The sequence below is a fragment of the Centroberyx gerrardi genome, chromosome 8 (assembly GCF_048128805.1).
Source record: "Centroberyx gerrardi isolate f3 chromosome 8, fCenGer3.hap1.cur.20231027, whole genome shotgun sequence".
Taxonomy (NCBI): domain Eukaryota; kingdom Metazoa; phylum Chordata; class Actinopteri; order Beryciformes; family Berycidae; genus Centroberyx; species Centroberyx gerrardi.
In genome coordinates, this window is record NC_136004.1 from 5122116 (window position 1) to 5138744 (window position 16629).

The 16629-nt window shown below is 42.8% G+C and overlaps 1 protein-coding gene across 1 annotated transcript in view; it reads left to right on the forward strand.

Moving 5' to 3' along the window:
• abca2 (ATP-binding cassette, sub-family A (ABC1), member 2) overlaps positions 1–16629 on the forward strand; it is an 83571-nt gene that overhangs the window by 55367 nt on the left and 11575 nt on the right. Inside the window, exons 16-36 of the mRNA XM_078285369.1 lie at positions 892–994; positions 1148–1262; positions 2462–2652; positions 3075–3225; positions 3360–3564; positions 3676–3840; positions 5016–5196; positions 5369–5581; positions 6295–6491; positions 7030–7203; positions 7889–8085; positions 9478–9598; positions 9826–10116; positions 10843–11061; positions 11293–11395; positions 11989–12314; positions 13071–13284; positions 13631–13736; positions 13814–13925; positions 14111–14171; positions 15745–15919. Coding sequence (XP_078141495.1) covers positions 892–994; positions 1148–1262; positions 2462–2652; positions 3075–3225; positions 3360–3564; positions 3676–3840; positions 5016–5196; positions 5369–5581; positions 6295–6491; positions 7030–7203; positions 7889–8085; positions 9478–9598; positions 9826–10116; positions 10843–11061; positions 11293–11395; positions 11989–12314; positions 13071–13284; positions 13631–13736; positions 13814–13925; positions 14111–14171; positions 15745–15919 — 3620 coding nt within the window. The remainder of the gene's footprint in view (positions 1–891; positions 995–1147; positions 1263–2461; positions 2653–3074; positions 3226–3359; positions 3565–3675; positions 3841–5015; positions 5197–5368; positions 5582–6294; positions 6492–7029; positions 7204–7888; positions 8086–9477; positions 9599–9825; positions 10117–10842; positions 11062–11292; positions 11396–11988; positions 12315–13070; positions 13285–13630; positions 13737–13813; positions 13926–14110; positions 14172–15744; positions 15920–16629) is intronic.

Consider the following 16629-nt stretch of genomic DNA (forward strand, 5'->3'; position numbering starts at 1 on the left):
GCCACGGTTGGAAGTCGAAGAGTTCTTTAAAGTGGGCTCATTGTTTCAGCGCGATCTGCAGATGGCACCGGCCTCCGCTATAAATCAAGAGCCAAACACGGGTCCGCAGGGGAGCGAAATTGTCATGTCAAATGCATTGTTTAGTTTGTTTTATTAAGAAAAGGATTTATTCTAGTAAAGTGCTTACCGCGGTGATCCCGAAGTGGGCGCACCTGTGAAGATGCCAATGCAAGCTGCAGATGAAGCACTTTCACACTGCAAGTCATCTTTTATTTAGGAGGCAGGAGCGACTAGGGAAGCTGCTTATCTGACACATAAAGTTGATCCGGGATGATACATTGAACCTGACAGGACAGTCTGAGGGGCTGCCGCCGGGACAGCCGAGGCTCACGAAGATGTAAAGTACAGTTTGATTTAAGCCGTAATAGATTTCTCTCACTGGCGTTTAGAGGACCTTGCATTATCGTGTCGTCATAGGTGGTCGGAAGGGAAAAACTTTACCTTTCCTCCCCTGCTTTTATTGCTCTATTGAAAGTAGCACTTCTCTGTAATGCCTGATCGTTTTTGGGGAAACAGGAAAGCCTAAATCTAAACCAATGGAATATCAGTCGGGGAGAGAAAGGCAGTTTGATTTGATGGGAGAGGTGGAGAGGCAGGATTGTTCAAAAATCTGTGATGGCTTTATTGGTTGGAATTTATAAGCCTACCGGTACAGCATGAGGTCACCATTAAAGATACACTGTTTTCTAGGATGTAAAAGTAATGGGAGTTCATTTCATGGGGACTTTCATGGGGACAAAATACATAAAATATAAATGTAAAGCAGATTTGTCAAACTTTCTAACTCTCTCTCTGCTACTCTCTTTCTTTCTCTTTCTCCGTCTCTCCCAGATATGATGGAGAGAGCCATCATTAACACGTTCGTGGGCCACGATGTGGTGGAGCCCGGCAACTACGTTCAGATGTTCCCCTACCCCTGTTACACCAGAGACGAGTAAGAAATGTGCTTTGTATTTAGTCATACTAACATATCTTGGTCTTATATAGGTCATTAAGTTGAGTGTGTGGCACATCCCCATGGGGAATTTGGATCCAAATGGCATTTATTTCTTGGTCATTAACTGATACCCTGTGTTTTATTCCGCAGTTTTCTGTTCGTGATAGAGCACATGATGCCTCTGTGCATGGTCATCTCCTGGGTCTACTCGGTAGCCATGATGATTCAGCACATTGTGGCCGAGAAGGAACACCGGCTCAAAGAGGTTAGACTGTCTATTTGCCTGTCTGTCTGCCACCAGTCTGTAGGGTTAGACTGATTCAAGACTTATCTAACTTGATTGTTAGACTTATGAAAAATCAGATATCGGTCAGTGTGGTCCACCGCTGATATGATGGAGGTTCCTCCTTGACCACAGCTGGTGAATATGCTTTTATTAGTAGCATTTTTATATCAGATGTCAGACCAGAGAAATCATTCCAGTGTGGTGTGGGAGGATTTTACTCAACAGTCTGTAAAACCTGCAGTGAAACCTGCCTCACCCTGCCTTAAGGAGCTAGTAACCACTTAAAAGAATTTCATTAGTCTGGCTTTCAGTGGAGAGTTTTAGTGTCCCATGATGGTCTGAATGCTGTTTCAGAGGCTTTTCCATCCTGACAAGACTAAAATTCTAGAGGGAAACAGTGAATACTTGTCATTTTGGGGATTTTTTGGCATGAAAATGGTCAAATTTCAAGCTTGAATATTGAATATCAGCACAAACTATCAGTATGGACCTTCAAAAACCCATATCAGTCGAACCCTACGAGTCTATCTATCTGTCTGTCAATTACCTCATAGTTTCATACTTGTCTGTCACAGTCTGTCTGTCTCCCCACATTTCTGTTTGTCGTCCTCGTCTGTTCTTTCTGTCTCTCTGTGTTTCTGTCCGTCTTCCTTCCTGCCTGCTGTACTATCAGTACAATTAGAGCGACACCTCCCTCTCCTCCATATCTTTGACAACCTGTAGCACAAACATCTCGCTCACACTCACCCAACTCTCTCACGCCACCTGCAGGTAAAATGCCTGTTAGCAGGATGCTTTTCCTGCTGTGATGTTTTGCTCTTATAGAACCTGTTGGCTGCTGCTGCTGAATAAGTTTGCGCCCAATCCTAAATGTATTTGAGTTGAACCTGATTGTATGTTGAGTGCATTCACAAATGTTGGGTCCATCATAATTCAAAATACTGTTATTTTACATTCATATTTAATGTTTTACAGTCTTGAAATGCGTAGAAAATTAATATTTAGCTGTTGCATCCTGTCAGACAATAAATTTAAGAGTGAAAAAATGTTTTCCACCCAGTAAATTACTATGTAAACTAAGCCTCTAGTAGATCAACAGTTTTCAACAGGGGCTCAATACTGGACTTACATTAGATTTACTTACATTTGACCTTTAACCCATCATGCCACGACCTCAGGTGATGAAGATGATGGGTCTGAACAACGCGGTCCACTGGGTGGCGTGGTTCATCACTGGCTTTGTCCAGCTCTCCATCTCCGTCACGGCCCTGACAGCCATCCTGAAGTATGGCCGGGTGTTGCTCCACAGCGACCCCTTCATCATCTGGCTCTTCCTCACCATCTACGCAGTGGCCACCATCATGTTCTGGTGAGTGGCCATATTATTAGGATGTAAATGTTATCATATTGACGAAGATATTTAATCAGGTTAAACAGTTACCTCTTATTGCCATTTGGGGCCTAGTGCAGCTTTACAAAATTAGCAAGAAAAACTAAAATTTCCCTATGGAGATCAATAAAATATCACATTACACTACACTGCATTACATTATCATCTAATCTGTAAAGGTGTTATATTGTCAACCTAGGACATAAGTTACCTACTTTTTTTTAAACATTACCATAATTGATTTTACTTTCGTGCTGTTTTGCAAGAATAGGTGAAAAGCTTTTGACTGGAGAGCTACTGGTTTGAACCCTGGGAAATATGAGCTTTTTCATGCTAAATGGATTTTTTTTTTAAAAAGCAAAATGATTACGATGACCTTGTGTATTCCCTTTGCTTTTCAGTTTCCTGGTGTCGGTGATCTACTCTAAGGCCAAGCTGGCATCAGCCTGCGGTGGAATCATCTACTTCCTCAGCTACGTGCCCTACATGTATGTGGCCATTAGGGAGGAGGTGGCCCATGACAAGATCACCGCCTTTGAGAAGTGCATCGCTGTAAGACCTTTCCCCCTCTGTCTCACCTTTGTAGTTGGATCTATTAAAAATACTGAAGCTTTCCAAGACACATTTGGAGTCCAATTGTCTTTTGGTCTTTGTTAATATGTACTGGGTTCACCTGTCTCCTCCAGTCTCTGATGTCCACCACAGCCTTTGGCCTGGGGTCAAAGTACTTTGCCCTGTATGAGGTAGCAGGCGTTGGCATCCAGTGGCGCACCATCAGCCAGTCGCCTGTGGAGGGTGATGACTTTAACCTGGGCCTGTCCATGATGATGCTCATCATCGACGCCAGTGTATACGGCGTGCTCACCTGGTATATAGAGGCCGTGCATCCAGGTATGAATGATCATTGTCTTCTGAATTTCCCGAATCACCTGTTCTCCAATTTTTTATATTTTCGGACAAACATATTCCCCCTCCACTTCCCTTCTATCTCTTCGCCCATAGGCATGTACGGGCTGCCCCGCCCCTGGTACTTCCCCCTGCAGAAGTCCTATTGGTCCGGCAGCGGGCGTGTGGAGACGTGGGACTGGCCGTGGTGTGGAGGCGGGGCTGCCAGGCTGAGCGTCATGGAGGAGGATCAAGCTTGTGCTATGGACCACAGAAGATCTGGTAGGGATGAATGACGGGCTGGAGTTGATGGAGTTGCCACCAAAACTTCCAAACCCACTCATATCTACTAAATTTCTCAGGACAAAGTAGAGCAATGACTGATGCATGACAAGCTATTACTATTTGACACTAACAGCTTAGAGGGCCTTTTCTCACTTCTCACTTTTATTGCAGTCTTAAGATGGGAATCTCAAATTATTGAACCTCACACCTTAGCTCTCTTTATCATAGGCCATATATCAATAAATGGTGTTTTAATGGAGCGAGTGTTGCGCCTATTTTCTCTGATGGTCCTCTTTATCACCCATTCACATAATCAGCCCCAGCAGGCCTATCTCCATTTTTATCCCTGGTTACCTCCGAGCAATTAGACTCTTAGAGTAATGACATTGGGTCGCTGGTCTGTGTTATTATACCTTTTTTTTCCCCCTTGCAATGATTTGAATACTCTGTCATTGTGTCTGTAACTGTGTAGTCCAGATCAGAAGTCGGGTGGGTGGTGAGCCTAATGGTCAGAGAAGGTGAGCTGGTGCACAGGAGGGCATTAGTTTGAGTCTTGTTGCGTTACCTGTTGTAGGGTCCAGCAGAGCGTCATCAGCCAACAGTGGAAGACTGTGGTTGCACTGGGAAGCTTCTAGTGTATAATAATCCCTCGTTCAGTGTTTGTCAATGAGAAGTCAACCTGGCTGGTTAAATTAGGGAGAAAATGCATAAGAGTCAACCTAGAATGTTATGATACCCCCCAAAGAAGTCATAATAACTTCAAAATTATCTCTTTTAAGTACCAGAATGAGTAGTGATTTGGGTGGGTTTGTCGGGTATTTTACAAAAGCTTTTACCATGACTCAGCCAATCAGAACTGAGGACTGGAACTATCCGCTTTACATTTTGCATTTTCTGACTCTCTTACCCAGAGTGACTTACCATGAGTACACCAATAGTGTAAGCTTCAATACTTAAATCACCAAACATGCAGCCAAACAAAGAGTGCAAAGGTCAGGGCCTTTACAATATTCCTGTGACCATAGAACAATCATGTAAGAGCGAGTGCTAGGTAAAGAAATAGAATAAGAGCTAAGGACAGAGTTAAAAGGTGTTTTCTGTCTTCATAATGACTTTTGAATAATGTTTTATAATGTAGTTTATACACCACCAATTTCTCTTCCTAACCCCAGAGGAGATGCGGGGTATAGAGGAGGAGCCCAGCCACTTGCCGTTGGTGGTGTGTATAGACAAACTGACCAAGGTGTACAAGACCGGCAGTAAACTGGCCCTCAACAAACTGAGCCTCAACCTCCATGAGAACCAGGTGGTTTCCTTCCTGGGACACAACGGGGCTGGCAAGACCACCACCATGTGAGGGAGAGGAGTGTGTGTGTGTGTGTGTGTGTGTGTGTGTGTGTTTATATTAACCCTATTAGCAACATGCAGAAACAGACAGTTACAGTTATACCCACCAAAGTTGTAAGTATTGTATTCCCTCTTTCACCACTAATGCTACTGACTGCCTATCCCTGGCCTGTCATAGGTCCATTCTGACGGGCCTGTTCCCGCCCACCTCCGGCTCAGCCACCATATATGGTCATGACATCCGTACAGAGATGGAGCGTATTCGTCAGAACCTGGGCATGTGTCCGCAGCATAACGTCCTGTTTGACAAGCTGAGTGTGGAGGAGCATCTGTGGTTCTACTCCAGACTCAAAGGCATGGCTGAAGAAGACATACGCAAGGAAATGGACAAGTCAGTAGGAGGCTTACTGCATTTAAAACTATACTATACTGTGCTATACTATACTATACTGTGCTATACTCTACTATACTATACTATACTATACTGTGCTATACTATACTATACTATGCTATACTATAATATACTATGCTATACTATACTATACTATACTGTACTGTGCTATACTATACTATACTATGCTATACTATAATATACTATGCTATACTATACTATACTGTGCTATACTATACTATACTATCCTATCCTATACTATACTGTGCTGTGCTATACTATATTGTGCTATACTGTACTACACTGTTTTTCACTATAGTATACTGTAATATACTATGTTATCCTATCCTACACTATACTATGCTATACAATATTACAATACACTATACCATACTATGCTATACTACTACACTATACTATGCTATGCTATACTATACTATACTACACTATGCTATACTACACTATACTATGTTATACTATACTATACAGTACTATACAATGCTATACTATACGACACAATACTCTATACTATTATGCTATACTACATTATACCATGTATACTATGCTATGCTATATTATACTATACTATACTACGCTACACTATACTACAGTACACTACACTATGCTATATTATACTATTCTAGTGCTACTATATACTACTATATACTATAGTACTTTGCTTTTTGTGTGTGTGTGTGTGTGTGTGTGTCCAGGATGATTGTTGACCTGGAGTTATCCAACAAGCGCCACAGCCTGGTGCAGACCCTGTCCGGAGGGATGAAGAGGAAGCTGTCTGTGGCCATAGCCTTCGTCGGCGGCTCCAGGGCCGTCATCCTGGACGAACCCACAGCGGGGGTGGACCCCTACGCCCGCAGGGCCATCTGGGACCTCATCCTCAAGTACAAACAGGGTGAGATGAGGCTGGATACCAGAGGACGTCCTCGCATTATGCTCCACTAACTATTTTTAAAAAGGTGCTCAGTGGAGTCAAGGGTAGAGTCTGTTTTGAAGAAAAGAAAGCCAAGACACTCTTTTATATGCAAATGATAGTAATGCCTTTTACCATTACTGTCCATACATACTTTGGAAAAACTGCTTTCACCTGAGGTATCTCATTTATGAAAGGATATCCCATAGTAATACAGGATCTTTTGCACATCAAAGAATGCCTCTGCTTTTTTCTTCAATGCATCCTGGGGTCAGACTTATTTGAATACTCAAAAGAAAACTACCTGTAAGACTGCAAGATTTATTATGGATGCAGTTTATTACTATGGTAATTGATGCAACTAAGTTGTTTGGTTTCTGTTTTGATTTCTTGTCTGAAGTGGGAAGATAGCCAGAATAAAAATTAATGAACTGCTTCTATATTCAGTAGTAGGCAATTGCAGTGTAGACAAACTAAGTGTATGTGTGTGTGTGTGTGTGTGTGCTCTACCTTTCTTCAGGCCGCACCATTCTGCTGTCCACCCACCACATGGATGAAGCTGACCTACTTGGAGATCGCATCGCCATCATCTCCCATGGAAAACTCAAGTGCTGTGGCTCGCCGCTCTTCCTCAAGAGCACCTACGGAGACGGATACAAACTGACGCTGGTCAAGAAACAGAGCGAGGGCCGAGGTGTGTGTGTGTGTGTGCGTTCCTGTGTGCAGTCTTTCCCGTAGAATTTTTTTGTAGAGTAATTTTGGTTTTGAGACCCAGGTTCGTTCTTGGGAACCATTCCAGGATCAGTTCCTACCATGTACAGAATGTAAAGGAAACACTGGTGTGTGTGTGTGTGTGTGTGTGTGTGTGTGTGTGTGTGTGTGTGTGTGTGCAGGGATGTAGTGGAGCATAAACCCACTTAAACTCAGTCTACCCATCGCTGACATAAATTCATAGTATACACCATCATAAGTGAGAGAAAAGGGTCATTTTTTTGGCTGTATGATGATCACCTACTAGAGGTCATAGTTTACCCACCTTTTTATTAAACACTACATCACTGTGTTTGTGTGTGTGTGCGTGTGTGTGTGTGTGATTTGTTACGACATAAAACTTCTGTCTCAACTTATTCCCGACGTTTCGTCCCTCACCTCCCCTTCTTTCTCAAGGTGATGAATTGCCTCCAAACCCTTCTCAATTTATCTCCACTTTCGCCGTTGGCCATTTACAGCCAGCATTGTGTTTTCCTTTTTTGGTTTTTTTATTATGAAGTCTCTAACTCCCCTTTCTCATTCTTCCCTCTCTCCCCTTTTTTCCTCAGCCTCTCCTCTCCTTCCCTCCTCCACTCATCCATCATGTTGTGTGTTTTCTCGTCCTCCAGAGCAGGGCAGCCAGCTGCAGCCTCCCTCGTCTCTGTCTCCGTCCTCGTCGCTGTCGCCTTGCTCAGAGGCTCGGGTCACACAGTTTATCCGCCAGTTCGTGGCGTCCTGCCTGCTGGTGTCCGACTCCAACACCGAGCTGTCCTACGTGCTGCCCTCCGAGGCCGTGAAGAAGGGCTGCTTTGAGAGGCTCTTCCAGGTACATACACACACACACACACACACACACACACATACACACACTCATACACATGACTCATGTTGGTTATTGTCTGTTGTGAATGGATGGATGGGCGGATGAAGAAGTGAATAAACTTAGTATTTGCTCTTTTTGCTCTTTTTAACTATAGATGAAACACAGTGATAACATACAATAATACAAATAATGCTACCACTACTACTACTACTACTGCTACTACTGCACTTATCAAAACATTTAAAAAGTCCCTCACAAAATAAATGGAAATGTAAGCAATAAATGAAAATAAAGAGGAAAAAAGAATAAAATGCAGATTTGCCCAGGAGAGATAAAAAAATATACCTTAAGGATATACGAACAGATTTTACCTCAAAGCTAACAAAAGGGAAAGCAAACAAAATATTAAGATGATCAGCAAAGACACTAGTGGAGTAGATATAATTTAAATGACACGCAGAACAAAATAGTGCCTCAAGCAACAAAATGCTTCAAAAGACCAGTGAGGGAAATAAAACAAATGAAAACTCCTTGATGCAGAAAATGAAATCAAGGAGGAAGTGAGAGTGTGGTCCACTGTCAATATCCTGTATCTTATGGAAGACTGACATTGATTAGTCCAGAATCTGGGATGATGCATATTATGAGAAGATTTGTGTATACAGTATGTTGGATAAACAGAATATTTAGTAGTGAATATGTAGTCCTGCTGTTCAAAGTGGTTAATCTAGCTCTTAAGTATGGATTTAGACCATTTAAATATATATTATAACAAAAATATTGCAATGAAAAATAAAATAAAATCACTAACAGCTCACTACATAACTAATGTTACTGCTATCATACACTTAGCAAGGCCTGCTATGCTAACATCTGCTAACAAAGGATTAAGACTTACCTTATCAGGAAATTAGGGAACTTGCGATGAATCTTCACACAAGCAATTTGAATTGTAGAGAAATATGAAACGGAAAAATCAGTCTTACAATACCACTGCAGTGGAACTAGTGACAGCAGAAGCAGTAACTTACAGTCCATCAGCTAGTCTATAAAGGTTACTACCACAGACATTTCAAACATGGTAGTTCAACGAGGACCTAATGGAAATCCTACAGTCTCTCAAAGATGCCAGCCCACCTGACCCGCATAAAACCTGAAGAAAGACAGAGGTGCAACAGGCATCTACAGAACTGGAGAATGAACGAGAATGAATGAGTTGCGTCTCCATCCAGCAATCACAGTGAACATATTTCATCTAGACTGCCTTCATCAACATAGCCAAGAAATAAATTGGCTCAATATCTGAAAAAGCGGTTTCGAGAGTGTAACTTGAGGCCTTTGGGAAATGATTGATGTAGTCTACAGTGGTGGTCACTTCTGTTGTATCTGCCCCAGGCTTTAGAGCAGAGCTTGGACAGCCTGGCCCTGACCAGCTTCGGGGTGATGGATACCACCCTGGAGGAGGTCTTCCTCAAAGTCTCTGAGGAGGACCAGTCGCTTGAGAACAGCGATGCCGGTGAGACCCCCCCCCCCCAACCCCCCCCACCCACTGTCTCTCCTTACAGCTCAACACCTCCACAAAGTTTTGGAGGTTTCATAAATTAGTTATGACTTTCTCAACAAGAACAGATTTCTGCAAGATGTGCATTGTCTCGAGTTAAAGTGCTGACTTGAGACTTTTATGAGTTTGTTATTTTGCTCCTAGTTAAAATGCTAATGTCCTCTTTCCTTCTCCCTCGGCAGACATGAAGGACTCCCCGGGGGGCAGCTCGGTGGGGAAGCCCTCGGCGGGCGCGGGAGGCCTGGGGGGGCCTCAGGGCGAGACCGGACCCTCGGCGGAGAGCGAGAGGCCGGAGGTGGAGCTGAGCAACCTGATGATGTGCTCCAGGCTGAGCCAGAGCCAGTCGTCCCTGAAGTCCTCCTCGTCCATTGGCTCGGTGAGAGGAGACGAGGGGGGGCTCTACGCCGACTTCTACGGAGATTACTGTCCGCTCTTCGACAACGGGCAAGAATCCGACTCCGCTAGCCTGAGGGGTGAGAGAACGAGATGTGCTGTGTCAGACGACGTTTAGTCCCGGTCTGTGAGCATTATGACAGCTGCGACCAAGAGATTTTAGGGTGGCACAGTGGAGAAATTTAATACTTTTTCTATTTCTGTATTTTGCCCTGACTGCTCAGATTGTCTCGGACAATAAGGTTACAGCAAGTGACGCAATGACATGACAGTAAAAATATTCTGAGACTTAAAATAGATAAGCTTAGATGAAACTTTAATTATCCCTGTGGGGAAATTGGGAATATACTAATGACACAGAGCAAATAAAATAAGAATTGAGCAAATGAGGGGCATTAAACAGAACGCATCTGAAAATTACAACACCAGAATAGACACCAGAATAATTAAATATGACTAGATGAATGAAGTGTATGAAATGTATGAATTAACAGCATGTATGCAAGGTGTGCAAAACAACATCGGGAGAGCATACTGGGACAAAAGAAATTAATGGAGAATATGTGCAATATGAAAAATACAAAAATATGAAATATATACAGCATGAAAATAAATGTAAAAATGATGATATATGTACTATATAACAGATTAGCAATGAGCGAAATGTGCAGAATGCCATACATACTGTATGTACAGACTTGACGTCTAGACGTGCAGACATGCATTGTAACAACTATTCAACTTATCAATTACATCCAATTCAGTATTCCTGTTTTTCCACATCTGACGTCTTTCACCTCCAGGAGATGCAGAGAACCCCTCCTCCCCAGAGCCGGAGGTCCTGGAGGGGCAGGGCAGCTTCAAGCTGGAAGGTTGGTGGTTAAAGCTTCGCCAGTTCCACGGCCTCATCGTCAAGCGGTTCCACTGTGCCAAGAGGAACACCAAGGGCCTCTTCTCTCAGATCCTGCTACCTGCCTTCTTTGTCTGCGTGGCCATGACCGTGGCTCTGTCTGTCCCTGAGATTGGTGAAACGATAGATTACTTATTATGCCCTTTATAGTAATAATCCACAACATTTTCATATTTGAATGTCTGTTTTACTACTCTCTATTGCCACTTGGTGAACCACACTAAAACCATGCTAAGCTCTCAGCATTGTTAGGAAGATACTGATGCATATGGTACTTTGCATTGAAAATAACACATGCAAAAAGCCGGCACTGGTAGATGGACAACCTGTTTCTTCTGTCTTGCAGGAGACTTGCCGCCCCTGATCTTGTCCCCGTCTCAGTACCATAACTACACCCAACCTAGAGGCAACTTCATCCCCTACGCCAATGAAGACAGACCCCAGTACAGGTCAGATACCCAGAAAGAGCATTTGTTTTTGACCGCTACCATTTCACAATATTTTCTCCATTCAGTTTACAACTTCTTTTTGTTTTATTGGGTATATTCACAGTAGTATTACAGTACAAATTGAGGGATCACAGTGCAGGCTATAAGAGGGAAATAATATCTGTAAGGTACAAAAATCTTCACTACACTGTTTAGTCATGGGGGTTTGGGGGGCGATCCCCAGGGGAAAAAAGACATGATGTCTTCAGATAGACTGGTTTCAGGAACACCAACTACAGTGCTGCATTGAAAAGGATGGAGAAGGGACATATGACCAATACATGGTTTATCTACATGCCGTACATCCCCACTTGTAAACACGCACATTCTATATCAATACAAAATACTCATATATATACTTCTATAAAACATGTTCTACACAGTAAAACATGTATTATCAGTGTTATTTACAACTTCTGGCCAAGTTTACAAGTGTACAACTTCTATTATAAAAAAGATTAAATATGTGAGGAGCTGCATTCCAAAAAAGAAAAAACATTTGGACTTTAACTGAATGCTAAATGTTAAATGTCTTAATGTTAATCCCCTCTCAGGTGTAAGCTGTCCCCAGACGCCAGCCCTCAGAAAATCATCAACACCCTTCGTCTTCCCTCGGGCGTCGGCGCTACCTGCGTGCTCAAAACGCCCTTCAACAGCACCCTGGACCAGCTGGCCCAGACCCTCAACCCCAGCGCCAACAACTCCAAGACCCTGGCTGCCCGATACTTTGACTCCATGTGTCTGGACTCCTTCACCCAGGGGGTTCCCCTCTCCAACTTTGTACCCCCTCCTCCCTCGCCGGCCCCCTCGGACGACCCGGACCCTCGCTTCGAGGACGGACTGTGGAACTACACCGCCGCCCCTCCTACCACCGTCCATGGTAAGTCCATCTGATAGCAAATGTCACCACTAATACCACCAAATATGATATGAGCAGACCTGGGTCAAATAATTAATTTTCTTAGGGGATTTGGGGAACAAGCGCTTGACGACCACTTGGATTTTGGGAACACACACTTGACGATCAATTGGATTTGGGCAACACACACTTGACGACTCCTTGGATTTGGGGAACACATACTTGACGACTCCTTGGATTTGGGGAACACACACTACCCCAGTTCTAGTGCCACCCAATTCCCAAATCCCATGAAAACAGGAACTCTTGCACTACTACAACACACAACCACACCAAACATGGAGGTGGAACATTTTTCTATCCACACTTCTTGTATTTGTTCCTCCTCTCAAAAGCTGTTGCCGGTCTCTGTTCAGATTTGAATGGTTGACCAGCTCACAATAGAGGAGGATGTCAAGACTTTGCGTTTGATTCGAGTCGTAAAAATAGTGCCAACTTCTGGGTGCCACATAGGACACATAGGATATTGAGTGTAACGAGTACACAATCACAGGAAAGTATTTGAAGCTCTATTTAGTAGAGTTTTCTTTGATTAGTAAACTTCCCAGACAATGCATGAATTGTTAGAATTATTTGCAGCTACTATTTGAGCCAGGCCTGCATAAAACCACATGCAATCACACTGCAATCTTGTATTTTGTCAAGTCTACAAATAATGTTGTTCATTTTGAGTCAGAGGCAACTATAACTCCTCGCACCTCCTCTATCTTCGGTCAGAGCCGGTGACATCTCCTCCAACCCTCCCCCTGTCCATCCACGAGCCAGTGCGCTGTACCTGCTCCATGCAGGGGACGGGCTTCTCCTGCCCCAGCGGGGTGGGCGGACGCCCCCCCCTCATGAAGGTAGTGACGGGGGACATCCTGGTGGACATCACGGGCCGTAATGTCTCTGAGTATCTCCTCTTCACATCAGACAGACTGCGCCTGCACAGGTAGGACCGTATCACTTTAATTACTAAGCACCACTTGTCTCGGTGACATTGGTGCAGAGACACTTTGACAACTTGGAGAGTTTCACATTTCATACTGGCACATACAGTATGGTACAAGGAGGAAGGACAACAGAACCTCACGTACAGTGCTGACTATTGAGCAACTTTACTAAAAAGCAGTATCATATTTTGGAATGAAACCCTTCATTTGAAACAAAGATCTGAAATTCATAACATGAGCGCACGCTGCACTGTTGTTCCCAGGTTGGCATCTACTTAGTTCTTATTACATGAATTAATTATTGTCTTATTTATAGGTAGAGATGATTGTCATTCTTGTCAATAGGTATGGCGGTATAACAGTGGGGAACATCCAGAAATCAATCCCAGCATCCTTTGGGAGGAAGACACCTCCCATGGGTCGCAAGATAGCAGTTCGCAGATCAGCTCAGGTAAGACAATCAGTCTGAAATGGACTAGGATTACACAAATATGAACGACCGCTGACAGAACTTCCCCTTGTGTCCAGGTGCTGTACAACAACAAAGGCTACCACAGCATGCCAACCTATCTCAATGTCCTCAACAACGCCATCCTTCGTGCCAACCTGCCCGCATCCAAGGGCAACCCTGCTGCATACGGTAATGATATAAGATACATCATGGCTGGTGATTTCTGTGAATAACACAGATGATTCTTTTCCCATCGGAATAACAACTTAATACAAGTTGTAAACAATCGTTGCTTGGTTTTTTGGAGCGTTTTTGGTTTGATGATTACCATGTAGATAAACTAAGGTGTGTGTGTGTGTGTGTGTGTTTTGCAGGGATTACACTGACAAACCACCCAATGAATCGGACCAGCGCCAGCCTCTCTTTGGACTACTTGTAAGTTGCTCAGCACCATTTACTGTATCTTTAGTCTCTTTTTCTTGTCTGGTAGTTTTCACCTCGGCACTATTGCTATGGCATCAAGGTCATCATGAGGCAAAATTCAGCTCAGTTAGTCAGGGTGGAAACACTTCACTCCTCTATACCTGTACACTATCAAATTACATCACTCCTCTATAGCTGTACACTATCATCACTCCTCTATACCTGTACACTATCAAATTACATCACTCCTCTATAGCTGTACACTATCAAACTACATCACTCCTCTATAGCTGTACACTATCAAACTACATCACTCCTCTATAGCTGTACACTATCAAACTACATCACTCCTCTATAGCTGTACACTATCATCACTCCTCTATAGCTGTACACTATCAAACTACATCACTCCTCTATAGCTGTACACTATCAAACTACATCACTCCTCTATAGCTGTACACTATCAAACTACATCACTCCTCTATAGCTGTACACTATCATCACTTCTCTATAGCTGTACACTATCAAACTACATCACTCCTCTATAGCTGTACACTATCATCACTCCTCTATAGCTGTACACTATCAAACTACATCACTCCTCTATAGCTGTACACTATCATCACTTCTCTATAGCTGTACACTATCAAACTACATCACTCCTCTATAGCTGTACACTATCATCACTCCTCTATAGCTGTACACTATCAAACTACATCACTCCTCTATAGCTGTACACTATCATCACTCCTCTATAGCTGTACACTATCAAACTACATCACTCCTCTATAGCTGTACACTATCATCACTCCTCTATAGCTGTACACTATCAAACTACATCACTCCTCTATAGCTGCACACTATCATCACTCCTCTATAGCTGTACACTATCAAACTACATCACTCCTCTATACTGAACACTATCAAACTACATCACTCCTCTATAGCTGTACACTATCAAACTACATCACTCCTCTATAGCTGTACACTATCATCACTCCTCTATACCTGTACACTATCAAACTACATCACTCCTCTATAGCTGTACACTATCAAACTACATCACTCCTCTATAGCTGTACACTATCATCACTTCTCTATAGCTGTACACTATCAAACTACATCACTCCTCTATAGCTGTACACTATCATCACTCCTCTATAGCTGTACACTATCAAACTACATCACTCCTCTATAGCTGTACACTATCATCACTCCTCTATAGCTGTACACTATCAAACTACATCACTCCTCTATAGCTGTACACTATCATCACTCCTCTATAGCTGTACACTATCAAACTACATCACTCCTCTATAGCTGCACACTATCATCACTCCTCTATAGCTGTACACTATCAAACTACATCACTCCTCTATACTGAACATTATCAAACTACATCACTCCTCTATAGCTGAACCCTATCAAATTACATCACGGTTTACAGCATTTAAGAAGTGTGAGAATCAAGTCTGTTCTTTAATTAGCACTATCTCTTTCTCTTCTCTTCTCTTCTCTTCTCTTCTCTTCTCTTCTCTTCTCTTCTCTTCTCTTCTCTTCTCTTCTCTTCTCTTCTCTTCTCCAGGCTCCAGGGAACAGATGTGGTCATTGCCATCTTCATCATTGTGGCCATGTCCTTTGTGCCAGCCAGCTTTGTGGTTTTCCTGGTTGCAGAGAAATCCACCAAGGCCAAACATCTGCAGTTTGTCAGCGGCTGTGACCCTGTTATCTACTGGCTGGCTAACTACATATGGGACATGGTGAGGGAGGACGTGTGGATATGTGGGGCAGTGTGTGAGTGTGTGTGAGAGAGAATACAGGCTCATTCATTAGTGGAAGATGGCAGTTTTCTTGTCATCCCCTCTAAATATCAGATTGTAGTTGAATTATCCAAAACCCATTTCCCACCACCATCCACTAATTCATTTTTGATTGATCGAGGTAGCTTAGATGATATCACCACTCTCTACGAACCAGTAATCCCTTAAAATAACCTTACATTTACATTAATTCACCCCTTAATTCATGCAAAATCCCTTTAAAAGGAGCTATGGGAGTTATTAATGGAGGAGACCCCATCAAAACCACCTTAAACACCCCTTAATCTTTGACTCATTACTTTATAATTTAATGTAAAATTCAGGGAGACAGGAACTTTTCCATTAATTTCTACTTAATAACCCTGTAAACATGCACAAAAGGCATGAAAAATCCCTTAATTACTAGTGTCTCTATGAATCAACCCATGAATAAATCCCTTAAAAACCCATGATACTAACCTTACTTTATTAAAGCTGTTATTTTTAATGGATAATTTATGTTTATGTAATTAAGGACATTTCAGGGATAAAATGAAGGGGTTTGGTTTCGTAGTATTTCTCTAATCATTTACATAGAAGCTCACAGGCGAGGCAATTGAGTTATCCGATTTTTGAAGGGGAAAAGGGATATAATGAGTAAAATTCAGTGT